Raw genomic sequence first — 12,610 nt, 5'->3', positions numbered from 1 at the left:
AATAAGGAGGCTCACGTGCGCATTCAAGGCTAGGAGCCAAGCGCCTTTTCAACACCGATGCTGATTGGACAGTTTGTGTGGCCCCGCCCCCTCACCCCTGAGTGACAGTCGTGCAGGAGAGCACGTGGCTGAGCCGAGCGAGCTTCCCAGAGTGGGTCGTCCTGGCTGGGATATTTCCATGTCGGCGGAATTTGTTCTTTGCCCGAGGTCCATTTTTAAGTGGCCTATTCAGTAGTGTTAAGTGTAGTTACATTGTGAAACCAATCTCTAGAACTGATTTAATCTTGCAAATTTGAAACTATCGATTGAATAACATCCCATTTACCGCTCCCCCTCAGTCCCTGACACCACTATTCGACTTTTTGATTGTATGAATTTCATTGGGTACCTTATATAAGTGGAATTATTCTGTATTTGTCCTTTTCCGACTGGCTTATTTCACTTAGCATAACGTCCTCAATCTTCATCATGTTGTAGCATGTGTCAGAATTTACTTCCTTTTAAGACAAAGGCCAGGCATGTTGGCTCAAGCCTGTAATCTCAGCACTTCGGGAGGATCCCTTGAGGCCAGGATTTTCACACCAGCCTGGGCAACATAGTAAGAACCTGCCTCTACAAAAATAAAATTTAAAAATTAAAAAATATAGATTCTGGTCGGGTGCGGTGGCTCACGCTTGTAATCCCGGCACTTTGGGAGGCCGAGGCAGGCGGATGACGAGGTCAGGAGATCGAGACCATCCTGGCCAACATGGTGAAACCCTGTCTCTATTAAAATTCAAAAAAATTAGCCATGTGTGGTGGCGGGCGCCTGTAGTCCCAGTTACTCCGGAGGCTGAGGCAGGAGAATGGCGTGAACCTGGGAGGTGAAGCTTGCAGTGAGCCAAGATTGCGCCACTGCACTGCAGCCTGGGCTAGAGTGAGACTCCATCTCAAAAGAAAAAAAAAGAATTGGGTTTGACATTAATAGTATACTAATGTAAAGGTGAAATTTGGCTTATTTGGTACAAAAATCATACAGGAAGCAATGTAAAATATAAAATGGGGTTTGGATTTCTTTAGACTATATCCATATATATATGTTATTGGTATGTGTTCCAAAATGAAGGAAAACTCCTGTAATTCTGATATATCTCAGTGTGTTATCAGTAATAATTATAATTGTTATGTTAAATTATTATATGCCACAGAGGTAACAGATTTCCTTGTCAAGTGTATCTTTAACTATGGCTACCCTAAAACTTTGTCATCCATAGACAATTGTTGTCTTTTCTTGGTCCTCTTTAGAAGGTGGTTTTATAATCAGCTATAAAGCTCTAACAGGTGCTCTTGAATGCAAGTTTTTGATAACTTTGGAGATTGTGACATCACAATACAGAAAAAATGTTCCGGACTCTTGTCCTAGCACTTTGGGAGGCTGAGGTGGGTGGATCACTTCAGCCCAGGAGTTCCAGACCAGCCTGGCCAACTTGACACAACCTGTCTCTCCAAAAAACACAAAGATTAGCCAGGTGTGGTGGTGCATGCCTGTAGCCCCAGCTACTTGGGAGGCTGAGGTGGGAGGATCGTCTGAGCCTGGAAGGCGGAGGCTGCAGTGAGCCAAGGCTCACAGCATTCCATTCAGGGAGACAGAGTGAGACCCTGTCTTAAAAGAAAAAAAAAAAAAAAGGCCAGGTGCAGTGGCTCACACCTGAAATGTCAGCACTTTGGGAGGCCGAGGTGGGCGGATCATGAGGTCAGGAGATCGAGACCATCCTGGTTAACACAGTGAAACCATGTCTCTACTGCAAATACAAAAAATTAGTCAGGCGTGGTGGTGGGTGCCTGTAGTCCCAGCTACTTGGGAGGCTGAGGCAGAAGAATGGCGTGAACCCAGGAGGCGGATGTTGCAGTGAGCCGATATCGCGTCACTGCACTCTAGCCTGGGCGACAGAGCAAGACTCCGTCTGAAAAAAAAAAAAGAATTGGGATCTCACTCTGTCATCCAGGCTAGCCTAGAGTGGTTAGCTCACTGCAGCCACAAACTGCCAGGCTCCAGTAATCCTCCCCCCTCAGCCACCGAGCAGCTGAGACTACAGGTGTGTGCCACAAACCTGGTTCATTTTTTTTTTTTTTTTTTTGAGACGGAGGAGTCTGGCTCTGTCGCCCAGCTGGAGTGCAGTGGCCGGATCTCAGCTCACTGCAAGCTCCGCCTCCCGGGTTCACGCCATTCTCCTGCCTCAGCCTCCCGAGTAGCTGGGACTACAGGCGCCCGCCACCTCGCCCGGCTAGTTTTTGTATTTTTAGTAGAGACGGGGTTTCACCGCGTTAGCCAGGATGGTCTCGATCTCCTGACCTCGTGATCCGCCCGTCTCGGCCTCCCAAAGTGCTGGGATTACAGGCTTGAGCCACCGCGCCCGGCCAATTTTTTTTTTTTTTATAAGATATGAGGTTGCACTATATTGCCCAGGCTGGTCTTGAACTCCAGGCCTCAAACGATCATGCCACTGTGCTCAGCCCAATTTTATTATTTTTTGTATGTCTATCCAATTGTCATAACACCAATTTATGAAAATAATATTCTTTCCTGATTCCTGGCACCATTTTTGAAACTCAGTTGACTCTCTCTCTCTATATATATATGGGCTTATTTCTGGAATTTCAATTTTATGGCATTGATCTCTACGTCTGAATTGCCTCATGCATTTGACATGAAAATTTTGCTGCTGCTGGAGTGGGTGACATAAATTGTACATCAGAAAACTTCTGGCTAGCGCAGTAGCTCCCGCCTGTAATCCCAGCACTGTGGGAGGCCGAGGCGGGAAGATTACCTGAGGTCAGGAGTTTGAGACCAGCCTGGCCAACATGGTGAAACCCCATTTCTACAAAAAAATAAAAATAATTAGCTGGGTGTGGTGGTGGGCACCTCCCAACTATGTGGGAAGCTGAGGCAGGAGAATCACTTAAACCCAGGAGACAGAGGTTGCAGTGAGCTGAAATCATGCCACTGGACTCCAACCTGGGCAATAGAGCAAGACTCTGTCTCAAAAAAAGAAAACCACTGAGGTCTTCCTAGAGGGTAATGATCATCTGCACAGTGCAGCCCATCATGTATTTTTTTTCTTTTTTTTTTTTTTTTGTCAAGACAAGGTGTCACTATGGTTACCCAGGTTGGAGTACAGCGGTGTGATCTCGGCCCGCCACAGCCTTGACCTCCCAGGCTCAGATGATTCTCTCACCTCAGCCTCCCAAGAAGCTGGGCCTATAGGTGCCTGCCACCACGCCCGGCTAGTTTTTGGTATTTTTAGTAGAGACAAGGTTTCGCCATGTTGGCCAGGCTGGTCTCGAACTCCTGGGCTCATGCAATCCACCTGCCTCAGCCTCCCAGAGTGCTGGGATTACAGGTGTGAGCCACTGCACCTGGCCCCATCATGGGTTTTTCTTATGTGCAGAGTACTTATTCAAATCCACAGTGATTTCCCAGGTGACACACAGACAAGAACTACGGATTTTTAGAGAATATCCAAGTTATGGCGGGGCATGGTGGCTCACGCCTGTAATCCCAGCACTTTAGGAGGCCGAGGCGGGTGGATCACGAGGTCAGGAGATCGAGACCATCCTGGCTAACACAGTGAAACCCTGTCTCTACTAAGAATACAAAAAATTAGCCGGACGTAGTGGCAAGTGCCTACAGTCCCAGCTACTCGGGAGGCTGAGGCAGGAGAATGGCATGAACCCAGGAGGTGGAGGTTGCAGTGAGCTGAGATTGCGCCACTGCACTCCAGCCTGGGCTACAGAGCAAGACTCCGTCTCAAAAAAAAAAAAAAAAAAAGAGAATATCCAAGTTATAATTGAGTCAAACTGCAGAGAGAGGGTATCATTTTGAGTACCACCTCCCAGTTTGGTGGAAAAGAAAGTTGTGATATTGTGAAATATATAATTTGGGTTTTATACAGGGTTCCTGGCTCCCAGTTGCTATAAACCTTGTAATTTCCCAAGTGACTAGAGCAATCGGAGTATCTTTTGTTAAAGTATTTGGCCTGCCTATAATCCCACCACGTTGGGAGGCTGAGGCAGGCAGGATGCTTGATCCCAGGAGTTCAACACCAGCCTGGGCAACACAGTGAGACCCCATCTCTACAAAAAATACAAAAATTAGCCAGGCATAGGGGTGCGTGCCTATAGTCTCAGCTACTCAAGAGGCTGAGGTGGGAGGATCACCTGAGCTCAGGGAAGTCAAGGCTGCAGTAAGCTGTGATGACACCACTGCACTCCAGCCTAGGTGACAGAGTAAGACTCTGTCTCAAAAAAATGAAAAAGGCTGGGCACTGGGGCTCACACCTATAATCCCAGTACTTTGGGAGGCCAAGGTAGGTGGATGGCTTGAGCTCAGGTGTTTGAGACCAGTGTGGGCAACATGGCGAAAATCCATCTCTACTAAAAATACAAAAAAATAGTCAGACGTGGTGGTGTGCACCTGTAGTCCCAGCTACTCAGGAGACTGAGGTGGGAGGATTGCTTGAACCCAGGGGTGGAAGCTGCACTGAGCCAAGACTGTGCCACTGCACTCCAGTCTGGGTGACAGAGTGAAGGAGACCCTATTTAAATAATAATTTTTAAAAATGGCCTTTTGTATTCAGTTCTTAAAAATAGCTCTAGAAGAGTTCCAGAGTAAAAGGTGAAAGAAATGTCTTTAGTTACAACCATCCCCTTCCCACTACAGCTAAGTTTATGTTAATGAGGTGATTTTTGGAAAGCTCCTACAAACCACAGGATGGGAGGCTAGTTACCAGGGGAACCAACCACGTGATTGGAGCTTTGAAACTTTCAGCTCTGTCCCCACCTCCAGGGAGGGAAGAGAAAACTGAAGGTTGAGTTGCTCACCAATAGTGAATGATGTGATTAATCATGTCACTATAATAAAGCCACCATAAAAACCCAAAAACAGGGCTCAGAGAGCCTTCCGGTTGGTAAATAAGAACATAACCATATGCCTGGAGGTATCTCTTCATCTGGCTGTTCATTTGTATCATTTAAAATATTCTTTGTAGGGCCAGGTGTGGTGGCTCACACCTGTAATCCCAGCACTTTGGGAGGCTGAGGCAGGTGGATTACTTGAGGTCAGGAGTTCAAGACCAGCCTGACCAACATGGTGAAACTCCATCACTACTTAAAATACAAAAATTAGGCCTGGTGCACTGGCTCATGCCTATAATCCTAGCACTTTGGGAGGACAATGTGGGCGGATCAGGAGGTCAGGAGTTCGAGACCAGCCTGGCCAGCATGGTGAAACCCCATCTCTACTAAAAATACAAAAACTAAAATAAAATTAGCTGGGCATGGTGGCGCGGGCCTGTAATCCAGCTACTTGGGAGGCTGAGGTAGGAGGATCGTTTGACCCCAGTAGGCGAGGGCTGCAGTGAGCCGAGATCGTACCACTGCACTCCAGCCTGGGCAAAAGAGACTCTATCTTAAAATAATAATAATAATAATTAGCCAGGCGTGGTGGTGGGTGCCTGTAATCCCAGCTACTTGGGAGGCTGAGGCAGGAGAATCGCTTGAACCTGGGAGGCAGAGGTTGCAGTGAGCTGAGATTGCACCATTGCACTCCAGCCTGGGTGACAAGAATGAAACTCCATCTCAAAAAATAATAATAATAATAAATAAAATAAAATATCCTTTGTAGGCTAGGCGCAGTGGTTCACACCTGTAATGCCAGCACTTTGGGAGGCCAAGGCGGACGGATCACTTGAGGTCAGGAGTTTGAGACCAGCTTGACCAACATGGTGAAACCACATCTCCACTAAAAATAAAAAAATAGCTGGGCTTGGTGGAGCATGCCTGTCATTCCAGCTACTTGGGAGGCTGAAACACAAGAATCATTTGAACCCAGGAGATGGAGGTTGCAGTGAGCCAAGATTGTGCCACTGCACTCCGGCCTGGCAACAGAATGAGACCTTCAAAATAAGAGTAAATAAATAAATAATAAAATATCCTTTGTAAGACTAGGCATGGTGACTCACTCCTATCATCTCAGTGCTTTGAGAGGAGCAAGGTGGGAGGATCTCTTGAGACCTGGAGGTTGAGACTAGCCTGGACAACAGATCGAGCCCCTAACTTTACAAAGAATAAATAATTAGTTGAGTGCAGTGGCACATGCCTGTATTCCTAGCTACTTGGACTGATGAGGGAGGATCTCTTGATCCCAAGAGTTGAAGGCTGCAATGAGCCATGATCCTGCCACTGCACTCCAGCCTGGAAGACAGAGTGAAACCCTGCTCTATTAAAAAAATAAATCCTCCCAACCGGGCTCCTGTAGTCCCAGCTTCTCGGGAGGCTGAGGCAGGAGAATGGCGTGAACCTGGGAGGTGGAGCTTGCAGTGAGCCGAGATCATGCCACTGCACTCCAGCCTGGGCGATAGAGCAAGAGACTCCGTTTCAAAAAAAAAATCCTTTGTAATAAGTGAGTAAATGTAACTAGTGTTTCTGTGAGTTCTTTAGGCTGCTATAGCAAATTAATCAAACCCAAAGAGTGGGTCATGAAAACCCTGATTTACAGCTGGTTGGTCAGAAGCATAGGTCACATCCTGGGACTTACAACTGACATTTGAAGTGAGGGACATTCTTGTGAGCTGTTAGCTTCTGGTATCGGACTCTGTCTCCAGGTAGATACTGTCACAATCAAATTGAAGTATATAGCAAACACAGCTGGTGTCTGCTTGAGAAGTGGTTATTGGTGGACCAGAAGTGAAGTATTCTGTTAAATATTTTGTTAATGGTTTTCCTATCTCTTTAAGAAAAGTGTATTTGAGACCCTCAAATAGGATTTTTTTAAATTAAATTAAATTAAATTAAATTTTTTTAGTTTTTTTGAGACAGAATTTCACTCTTGTTGCCCAAGCTGGAGTGCAATGGCACGATCTCAGCTCACCACAACCTCCACCTCCCGGGTTCAGGCAATTCTCCTGCCTCAGCCTCCCTAGTAGGTGGGATTATAGGCATGTGCCACCACGCCCGGCCAATTTTGTATTTTTAGTAAAGACAGGGTTTCTCCATGTCGGTCAGGCTGGTCTCGAACTCCCAACCTCAGGTGATCCACCTGCCTCGGCCTCCCAAAGTGCTGGGATTACGGGCATGAGCCACCACGCCTGGCCAGGAAGATTTTTATTTTAATGATCAGCAAAGGCCTAAAAGTCCATGACCATTCACAAGTGTCATTTCCATATGGTAGATTTCCAGCACATGTTAGGAAAGAAAAAAAAATGAACAGCTTTGTGTTTTACTAAAGAACAAGTAAAATCCTATTTTTATTCAATATTTCATTTTTTTTTTTTTTTTTTTTTTTTTTTTTTTTTTTTGAGACGGAGTCTCGCTCTGCCGCCCAGGCTGGAGTGCAGTGGCCGGATCTCGGCTCACTGCAAGCTCCGCCTCCCGGGTTCACGCCATTCTCCTGCCTCAGCCTCCCGAGTAGCTGGGACTACAGGTGCCCGCCACGTCGCCCGGCTAGTTTTTTGTATTTTTAGTAGAGACGGGGTTTCACCATGTTAGCCAGGATGGTCTCGATCTCCTGACCTCGTGATCCGCCCGTCTCGGCCTCCCAAAGTGCTGGGATTACAGGCTTGAGCCACCGCGCCCGGCCTATTCAATATTTCAATAGTTTATGTTTGCATATCACTGTGGTGACTAATGTGATTTCATAATCACTAGTATTTCATTTGATTAGCCCCGCCCAATCATACCTCCCATCCTGCAAATGAAAAAAGTTAAGTATGGAGAGCACAAACTCTTGTCTAAACTCATATGGCTCATAAGTAATAATGAAATTGGCCAGGTGCAGTAGCTCACGCCTATAATCCCAACACTTTGGGAGGCTGATGTGGGAGGATCACTTGAGTCCAGGAGTTCAAGATCAACCTAGGCAATATAGGGGGATCCTGTTTCTAAACTTTAAAAATTTTTAATTTTTTTTTTTTTTTTGAGATGGAGTCTCGTTCTGTCACCCAGGCTAGAGTGCAGTCGCACAATCTCGGCTCACTGCAACCTCCACCTTCCGGGTTCAAGCAATTTTCCTGTCTCAGCCTCCCCAAATAGCTGGGATTACAGATGTGCACCACCACGCCCAACTAAAAAAAAAAAAATTTTTTTTAAATTAGCCAAGCATGGTGGCGCACACCTAGTCCTAGTCCCAGCTACTAGTCCCAGCTACTAGGGAGACTGAGGCAGGGGGATTGCTTGAGCCTGTGAAGTTGAGTCTACAGTGAGCTGTGATCTTGCCACTGCACTCCAGCCTGGGCGACAGCACATAATAGTAATAGCAATACAATATAATAACAATAATAATAATAATGGAATTTCTCAGTATTAAAGTCCAAAGGCGTGCCACCACATATACTGAGAACTGTCAAAAACTGAAAACTTAGGCCAGGTGTGGTGACTCACACCTGTAATCCCTGCACTTTTGGAGGCTGAGGCAGGAGGATTGCTTGAAGCCAGGAGCTTGAGACCAGCCTGCGCAACACAGCAAGAACCCTGTGTCCAAAAAAAAAAAAAAGGAACGAACAAGAACAGGAACAGCATAGCATCTGCAGACAGAGAAGCAGCAGCAAATCAGTGGAGGCCAGGATTGAGACCTTCCCCGTTTGGGGTTTTGGTAGACAAGAAGGACGGTGACCCAGACACTGAAAAATACCAGCATGCTGAACTTAAGGATTGGATTGTTGAAAATGTTAGGCAAGCTCCTGGCCAGGAAAAGCCACACTGAAGCTCCTATGAGCCAAGGAACCCAGGATTCACAGAACGCTCAATAACCAAATGGTGGTTTTATGTGAAGATGACATATTCAGGCTCAGATTATGTATCTACATGCATGAAGGCTGTAGTCATTCCCCATGAAATTCCTCCCACTTCAGCCTCCCAAAGTGTTGGGATTACAGAGTCACTTAGATCAGGGAACTGACAGCAATGACGGAATTAGATACCCCTGATACCAACCAGTGCCTTATCTGTCTCTTGCATGGTTACCTGGAAGGTCAGAACTACAGTGATCGTTTTGTCCGAACTATGCAAACAAGTAAACATAACTCCAAATGTGTGGTTTTTGTGTTTTTTTGAGACAGGGTCTAGCTCTGTTGCCCAGGCTAGAGTGCAGTGGCACCATCACAGGTCACCGCAGTCTCAGGTTGAAGCCATCCTCCTGCCTCAGCCTCCCGAGAAGCTGGGACTATGTCACCATGTCCAGCTAATTTTTTATCTTTATTTATTTATTTATTTATTTATTTTTATTTTTATTTTATTTTTTATTTTTTTTTTTGAGACAGAGTCTCGCTCTGTCGCCCAGGCTGGAGTGCTGTGGCCGGATCTCAGCTCACTGCAAGCTCCGCCTCCCGGGTTTACGCCATTCTCCTGCCTCAGCCTCCCGAGTAGCTGGGACTACAGGCGCCAGCCACCTCGCCCGGCTAGATTTTTGTATTTTTTAGTAGAGACGGGGTTTCACCGTGTTAGCCGGGATGATCTCGATCTCCTGACCTCGTGATCCGCCCGTCTCGGCCTCCCAAAGTGCTGGGATTACAGGCTTGAGCCACCGCGCCAGGCCTATTTATTTATTTCTGAAACAGAGTTTCACTCTGTTGCCCAGGCTAGAGTACAGTGACGCAATCTCAGCTCACTGCAACCTCCTCCTCCCAGATTCAAGCGATTCTTGTGCCTCAGCCACCCAAGTAGCTGGGATTACAGGTGTGCCCCCTACCACGCCAGCTAATTTAAAAAATTTTTTTTTTTTTTTTTTTTTTTTGAGACGGAGTCTCGCTCTGTCGCCCGGGCTGGAGTGCAGTGGCCAGATCTCAGCTCACTGCAAGCTCCGCCTCCCGGGTTCCTGCCATTCTCCTGCCTCAGCCTCCCGAGTAGCTGGGACTACAGGCGCCCGCCACCTCGCCTGGCTAGTTTTTTTTGTATTTTTAGTAGAGACGGGGTTTCCCCATGTTAGCCAGGATGGTCTTGATCTCCTGACCTCGTGATCCGCCCGTCTCGGCCTCCCAAAGTGCTGGGATTACAGGCTTGAGCCAACGCGCCCGGCCTAAAAAAAATATTTTTAATAGAGATGAGGTTTCACCATGTTGGCCAGGTTAGTTTCCAACTCCTGGCCTCAAGTGATCCACCCACCTTACCTCCTAAAGTGCTGAGATTACGGGCATGAGCTACTGCACCCAGCCATTTTTTTTTTTATTTTTTGTAGAGACAGAGTCTCACTACATTGCCCACACTGGTCTCCAATTCCTGGACTCAAGCAATCCTCCCACCTCAGTCTCCCAAAGTGCCAGGATTACAGGCATGAGCCACTGCACCCAGCTCAAATGTGATATTCCAAAGGATGCAGGTGGCTGTGTTGGGATGACCAATGAAGGTAAGGGACGATGGAAGTACAGGGTGAGGGCAATGAACAGGACACACCTGAGAGCCTGGTTATTGGCCTTGACTATGGGAGTGTGTTGATGCTTCACAAAGACCCCAAAGACCCCCCACAAAGAGGTCACAGAAGCACAGGCCCAAATGGTCATTATAAACCAGGAAGGTGGCCACACTGACAGGTAGCAATCTCACTTACAGTTTGAGTCTTGATGCTTTGTCCATGGTGTTCACTGTTCTGCATCTAATTAGAAACAAGAGGATGCATTTTGTGAGTTTCAGCAATTTAGAACCAAACATCACATTTGACAACCTTGGAAGCATTGTTCCCCCTTCATCTACCTGTACACACAGAGCTACAAGAAGGGTGGATCATGAGAGTTTTCAAGATTACACTGTCTCCTCTATAATGAGAAAAAAGAAAATGTTTCTACTTTAAAAACAAATTTAGAGACAGTCTGTCTCTCTCCCAGGCTGGAATGCAGTGGCACAATCTTGGCTCACTGTAACCTCAAACTCTTAGCCTTGAGATCTTCCTGCCTCAGCCTCTGAAGCAGCTAGGACTACAGGTGAACACCATGCTTAGCTAATTTAAAAAAAATTTTTTAGGCCGGGCGCGGTGGCTCAACACTTTGGGAGGCCGAGACGGGCGGATCACGAGGTCAAGAGATCAACACCATCCTGGCTAACACGGTGAAACCCCGTCTCTACTAAAAAAAATATAAAAACTAGCCGGGCGAGGTGGCAGGCACCTGTAGTCCCAGCTCCTCGGGAGGCTGAGGCAGGAGAATGGCGTAAACCCGGGAGGCGGAGCTTGCAGTAAGCTGAGATCTGGCCACTGCACTCCAGTCCGGGCGACAGAGCAAGACTCCGCCTCAAAAAAAAAAAAATTTTTTTTTAGAAATGGGATCTCGCTATGTTGCCCAGGCTGGTCTTGGACTCTTGGCCTTTCAAAGTTCTGTAGGGACACTCTAGAAAACTTATTTGAGATAAATTTCCTTCCACTTTACAGCAACATGGATGGAACTGGAGGCCATTATCCTAAGTGCGATAACAAAAAGAGAAAGTCAAAAACTGCATCTTCTTACATATAAGTGGGAGCTAAACAATGGGTAAACATGGACATACAGAGTGGAATAATAGACACTGGAGATGCCAATAGGTTGGAGAGAGAGAGGGGATGAGGGATGAAATATTACCTATTGGATACAATATACACTCTGGGTGATGGGTGCACTAAAAGCCAGACTTCGCCACTATGAAATATATCCATGTAACACAAGTGCATTTGTAACCATAAATCTACAAAAATGAAAATGAAAAGCAATAAAAACATGCTTAAACTAAAAACAACCAACCAACCAACAAAAAGAAACCATTTCCTTCCACAGTAAAATGCAGTTTACTGAACACGTCTCATAGATCGTGATTGGTCTGAAAAGAGTCCCTGTGCCCAGGTTAGGGTTGCAATTTACCACCAGAGCCAAGTGCTCGGGTGTCCTACGGATTCTTTTTTCTTTCTTTCTTTCCTTTTTTTTTTTTTTTTTTTCTTGGGATGGGTTCTGGCCATGTTGCTCAGACTGAACTCAAACTCCTGGAGACACATGATCCACCCGCCTCAGCCCACCCACCCCCCAACTTCCCCCACCACCCCCACCACGCAGTTGCTGGGACTACAGGTGTGCGCCACCAAGCCCTGGCTTGGGGTTCCTTTTCTAAAGTGCCAAATGTGTGGAGGTGGGGAAAAGAAAGGTGGACGCCTCAACGCTGTTATAGTCAAAGATTAAAATACACCACACTTTTTATTACACATGATGGAGTAACCGTCTGTTTATAAACAAGGGTCACTATTCCACGAGAGGCCTTACAACATTATGCCAAGCCCCTGGTACCTGGAGGACATCAGACTCTCCCGTTCCTGTGAGGCCTTGACTAGACGACCACTTGCTCTGGACTTGCTCCTCGAGGGGTCGCTCCATCTGGAAACTGAGACTGGAATTCCTGCGCATCCCTGTCCCCGCATCCAGAAACACTGCAGGAAGACTTCCGTGTCCGACCCGAGATCCGGAACAATTTCTGCTTCAACACAATTGTCCACGGAGGGCACCAGTTCCGTCCCACCGGCGGAAGCGAGATCTGCCTAGCTACTAGACCAGCCGCCTAGCTGTCATTCGGACAAAAGGGGGCGGGGCTGTATTAACTGTCCAATCAGGGGCGCCGCCGGAAAGAGGGG

The 12,610-nt window shown here is 46.9% G+C and overlaps 1 protein-coding gene across 2 annotated transcripts in view; it reads right to left on the bottom strand.

Annotated features, from left to right (window-relative positions):
* The window catches only part of ZNF490 (zinc finger protein 490), a 33,649-nt gene extending 21,120 nt beyond the window's left edge, over nucleotides 1-12,529 (bottom strand). For both annotated transcript variants that reach the window (XM_033196215.1, XM_033196214.1), the window contains exons 1-2: nucleotides 12,270-12,529; nucleotides 10,577-10,621 (exon numbers count right to left, since the gene is read on the bottom strand). In XM_033196215.1, coding sequence (XP_033052106.1) covers nucleotides 10,577-10,621; nucleotides 12,270-12,386 — 162 coding nt within the window. In that variant the 5' untranslated portion in view covers nucleotides 12,387-12,529. The remainder of the gene's footprint in view (nucleotides 1-10,576; nucleotides 10,622-12,269) is intronic.
* Between the last annotated feature and the right edge of the window lie 81 nt (nucleotides 12,530-12,610).

Source organism: Trachypithecus francoisi, unplaced genomic scaffold (assembly GCF_009764315.1).
Source record: "Trachypithecus francoisi isolate TF-2019V2 unplaced genomic scaffold, Tfra_2.0 Lachesis_group5, whole genome shotgun sequence".
NCBI classification, from domain to species: domain Eukaryota; kingdom Metazoa; phylum Chordata; class Mammalia; order Primates; family Cercopithecidae; genus Trachypithecus; species Trachypithecus francoisi.
Note: the sequence above shows the minus strand (reverse complement) of the source record. Positions and strands in the feature narration are given on the sequence as shown.